Source organism: Puntigrus tetrazona, chromosome 22, assembly GCF_018831695.1.
Source record: "Puntigrus tetrazona isolate hp1 chromosome 22, ASM1883169v1, whole genome shotgun sequence".
Lineage (NCBI taxonomy): Eukaryota > Metazoa > Chordata > Actinopteri > Cypriniformes > Cyprinidae > Puntigrus > Puntigrus tetrazona.
The window spans coordinates 10,359,913-10,364,230 of NC_056720.1; the positions used below are offsets into that span (position 1 = coordinate 10,359,913).

Genomic DNA, 4,318 nt, shown 5'->3' on the forward strand with positions numbered 1-4,318 from the left:
CAGTGCTCTTAAAGGATTAGTTTACCCCCAAAATAATTAAAATAGCTTAAAATTAATCAAATGGCACAAATCTTTGTGGTTTGACAACTGAAGCTTCATCAAGCCATACGTGTTATCAACTATTACAATCTACTGATTACCGAGTTAGTTACCACACACAGAAAGCAACAAGTTATGGGAAGCTCAGTTTCTCCACCCTCTTTTATATTATATTTATAACAAACATAGCTAGGGAGAATTCATCGATTTACTGACTGTCTTCATCATGACCATCATCTCTCTGCTCCTGCTGGCCTTTTTGCTGCCACACCTGACCTTCACCGGTGAGACTGATAAAAAAAAAATTATATTATTAATAATCCAAGTTTTATAGCACATATATAGTAAGACAGTGAGGAGGAACTATACTAAATCTCTTTTTGTTATCTCTTTTTTTCAGCTCGTGTGAATGTGGGTATAGTGAACGGCAAAGAAGCAAAACCCCACTCCAGACCTTACATGATTTCGGTTCAAAAAAACAAGCGTCATATCTGCGGTGGATTCCTCATCTCTGATAGATTTGTCATGACTGCTGCACACTGCTGGAACAAGTAAGACAAGCAATGACTTAGCTATTTTTAAAATAATATAAACTAACACTTGCAAGAATGTCAACTTGATCTGCTAACAGCTAACCACAAACCCAATCTAACAGTCAACTAATACTCTAATGAGAATTATTTTAGTTGACATAGTCTCAGAACTGTAGCATGTCTAAATGGACTAGCCTATTTTTTTAATGATTTATTATAAGTTAATAATCATAATTTAAATAATATAAAAAAATGTATAAATACATATATATTAAATACTAATTAATCTTAACAATTAAACACTAATTAAAGTAATATTAAAATATTATAATTTGTCGTGGGCTGAATGCGGACATATGAAGCAGTTATGTTTCAGGTGTCCTGAGTTTGAAACCCTCCTCGTGGACCTCATATGCCCATCTCTCTCTACCACTCACTTCAAAAAAATAAATAAAATAAAAATAATAATAATATATATATATATATATATATATATATATATATATATATATATATATATATATATATATATATATATATATATATATATATATATTAATTACTAAATTCATAATTATTTACTATCAATTCAATGCACATATTATAGTAATGCTAATAATTTAATAAGTAATGTTATTATTAAGCCAGAAATAAAAATACATAATATTTAAATTTCATTAACACAACCTTATACTGAACTGAAATCTATTCCTCGTGACTTTGACGAGTCAATCAGCACATGTCCATACTTATGAATAGAGCAGACTGTGAAAAAAGCCTGACGGTGTAAATAAATCTTGTCTTTTAGCAGTTCTGATGTTCTGACGGTCGTGTTAGGTGCACATGACCTACGAAAACAGACCGAGAATTCAGTCCTACTCACAGTGGATTCGTACCATCAGCCTCCAAAATACAACGCAAAATACACCTATCGTAATGACATCATGCTTTTGAAGGTAACAACCAACACTTATTTAGCTTACTTTAGTAAACTTTCATGCAGAATACCAGCCAGTATTTTATATAAGGTAATATATTACCTTGTGAAGGTAACAAACTTGAATGAAAGTTAGCGAATAACAGCCAACAAGACACTCAAATCTTTTTAATAATGATGTCGCTGTTTTTGGTTTACAGTTAGAAAAAAATGTGCAACTGAACAACAATATCAAGTGGATATCCATATCAGGAGAAGACGTCGATATTGAAGCAGGTTCTGTTTGCAGTGTCGCTGGCTGGGGACTTTTAGAAACAGAAGGCAAGAGAAGCGATCTCCTCATGGAGACAAAAGTGAAGGTCATGAATAACAAGAAATGTGAAAGTAAATGGGGGAAGGAATTCTTTTCAACTTCACAAATGATGTGTGTTCATGGAGATGGAGGAAGCTGTGAGGTATATAAAAACATTTGATTCAACAAATCTTATTGTGTGAATTTCTGACAGCGTGTGACTGAAGCGTTGATCTGTTTCTTCACAGGGGGATTCAGGAGGTCCTTTGGTTTGTGGAGACACTGCGGTTGCCGTCACTTCTTTTGGTGACCCTGATCTCTGTAATTCATCTGAGCTACCTGAAGTTTATACTAAGATTTCAGCATATCTTCCATGGATAAAGAAGATAATCGGAAATTTCAATTAAAACTTGAGTGAGTTTTGTTTATGTGTTTGGTTGAGTTGATTTTCCTCCCAAATTGTGTTTTTAATAAAAATAACATGCATTGACGTATACTTTCTGGAGGTTTTAATTAATCAGAAATTATATTTTAAAGCAGATATGAAGCTGCAGACAGACGTTAGATGTTAGATGTTGGAAGACAGAACGCTGTTGAAAATAAAGGCAAAAGTACATGCCCACTGACTACATGCAAGAAAACTGTTTAGACATATACATATATATAAATGTATCACAAAATTTTTTTACACAAAATTTTTAACACTGATAATAAGAAGAAATGTTTCAGCAAATAACCATCATAGATTGATTTCTGAAGGACCGTGTCACACCTGAAGACTGGAATAATCGCTGCTGAAAATTCAGATTTCCCATAAATTAGAGTTTAAAATGTATAATAATAACAATTAATAAAAAATAAAAGATTATTTTAATAATGCTTCACATTATCACGTAATGTCATTACTGTATCATGTACTGTATCCTTTTGAATAAGTACATAATCTTAATAAAGCTGTTTAAAAGAACACAACACAGTGGCACTGATGAGAAAGCTGCTATTTCACACTACACCAGGTTCATTCTGAGCATTTCTTCCTAACAAGATCTCTCTCTCTCTCTCTCTCTCTCTCATATCTCATTTTAACATAACGGTGCACTTGATTAAAAGTTCTGATAACAAAGCTGTTTCCTGTTAAAATCATGCTGGTAGTCCAATTATAGATTTTCTGGCAGATGTGCAGATAATACAATCATAAAGGTATGTTATTTATCTTCAGTTAATTAAAAAACACTCTTGCCTTAATTAGAAATGTGATGTTCTCTCCATTTACTGTTTTTAATCATTGGACAGAAAGCTCATGAGCTCAACTGAAGCTCTAGTTGCCTGACTGTTACCATCCAACCACTTCCTCCCTGGCCATGTTGAACAGTCTCAAAGCAAACTATTTTTTGATGTCATTAAAACGGGTTAAAAAAAAGTAGGACTAATTGAATAATTACATATGCCATTTAGTTTAATTCACTATAAAACAACTGTTTGCATCTACGTTTTCAGTAATAAATTAATCTGACATGGACTGAGATAGAAATACTGCAACACAGAAGTAGTACATAATTATATGAATGTATTTTTTGTTTCTTTTAGGTCTAGTGATTAAAGCCTACAGCTCAATTGAATGTGTTCTAGATCCTTGGATGATAGTGACATCAATATGCTCTGAAAGCTGGTTTGAGAAATACCTGAAACTCATTGTCTCCACTCACACTTTTGTATAGTGTTTTGCCAGTGAGAGATCACTGAAATGTCTATGATGACCATCATGACCTTCACTGGGGAGACATTCTGGACCACTGAAATGATTCATCTGTTGAATAATATCATTACCACCACTCTCTCGCTTTCTCAGCTCACGTGAAGGTGGGTATAGTGAAGGTCACAGAAATGAAAGCCCACTCCAAAACTTGCATGGTTTCTGTTCAAAAAAACTTGCTTCATATCTGCAGTGGATTCCTTGTTTCTGAAGAGTTAGTCCTGACTGCTGCACATGTTCATAGAATTTGTCCAACTGTTTTAATAAATGTGTTTAATAAATGTCATTCACCTATGAGTGGTTATTTCTTTACCCAGCCCTTGGGGTAAAGAAGGGATGGTATTTTGTGATATCCTGAAGAGAATGAGAAGTTTTTACCACATTGATTCAGGGAATAGTATGTTTCCTGCTCATAAGTAAAAACATATTTTCACTTTAATGCTAAAATCTTTTGAAAGCCTGTATAGAAGGTACTAAACATTTAAAGGTTTAATTTAATATGCTGGAAGTATGTTTAACATATAAAAATTGCAACATTACAGTGTAAAAATATTGCAACATCCAAAATTCACCACCATTTATATTTTTTTCTTCACACACATTGGTTAGTTTCCAAAAGTGGAAATGATACAGTCAGTAGTTTGCATTATTATCTTTTTTTAGCAACATCACCACCATCTTGTAATACTACAGTTATACAATATAGTACATGTTTACATGGTTGCACAATTTCTCAATAAGATGCAAAAGAGAACTCAATTTGT

At 33.0% G+C, this 4,318-nt stretch overlaps 1 protein-coding gene across 2 annotated transcripts; it reads left to right on the forward strand.

Moving 5' to 3' along the window:
- Positions 1-213: 213 nt before the first annotated feature.
- On the forward strand, positions 214-2,297 carry LOC122328211 (granzyme B-like). Of its 2 annotated transcripts, none has more exons than XM_043223920.1 (5): positions 214-323; positions 440-590; positions 1,381-1,528; positions 1,710-1,964; positions 2,050-2,297. In XM_043223920.1, exons 1-5 carry the CDS (start codon positions 266-268, stop codon positions 2,206-2,208), a joined length of 771 nt encoding a protein of 256 aa, XP_043079855.1. In that variant the 5' UTR covers positions 214-265; the 3' UTR covers positions 2,209-2,297. The 2 variants fall into 2 exon arrangements, with proteins under 2 accessions (XP_043079855.1, XP_043079856.1); XM_043223921.1 differs by having other exon boundaries at positions 1,384-1,528.
- Positions 2,298-4,318: the final 2,021 nt, after the last annotated feature.

What these genes read in the sequence shown, in the direction of transcription:
- LOC122328211 (XM_043223920.1), top strand. Translation starts at nt 266, where the DNA reads ATGACCATCATCTCTCTGCTCCTGCTGGCCTTTTTGCTGCCACACCTG. An exon ending in GCCACACCTGACCTTCACCG is followed by an intron (nt 324 to 439) that starts GTGAGACTGATA and finishes TCTTTTTTTCAG; the next exon opens with CTCGTGTGAATGTGGGTATA. An exon ending in GCTGCACACTGCTGGAACAA is followed by an intron (nt 591 to 1,380) that starts GTAAGACAAGCA and finishes CTTGTCTTTTAG; the next exon opens with CAGTTCTGATGTTCTGACGG.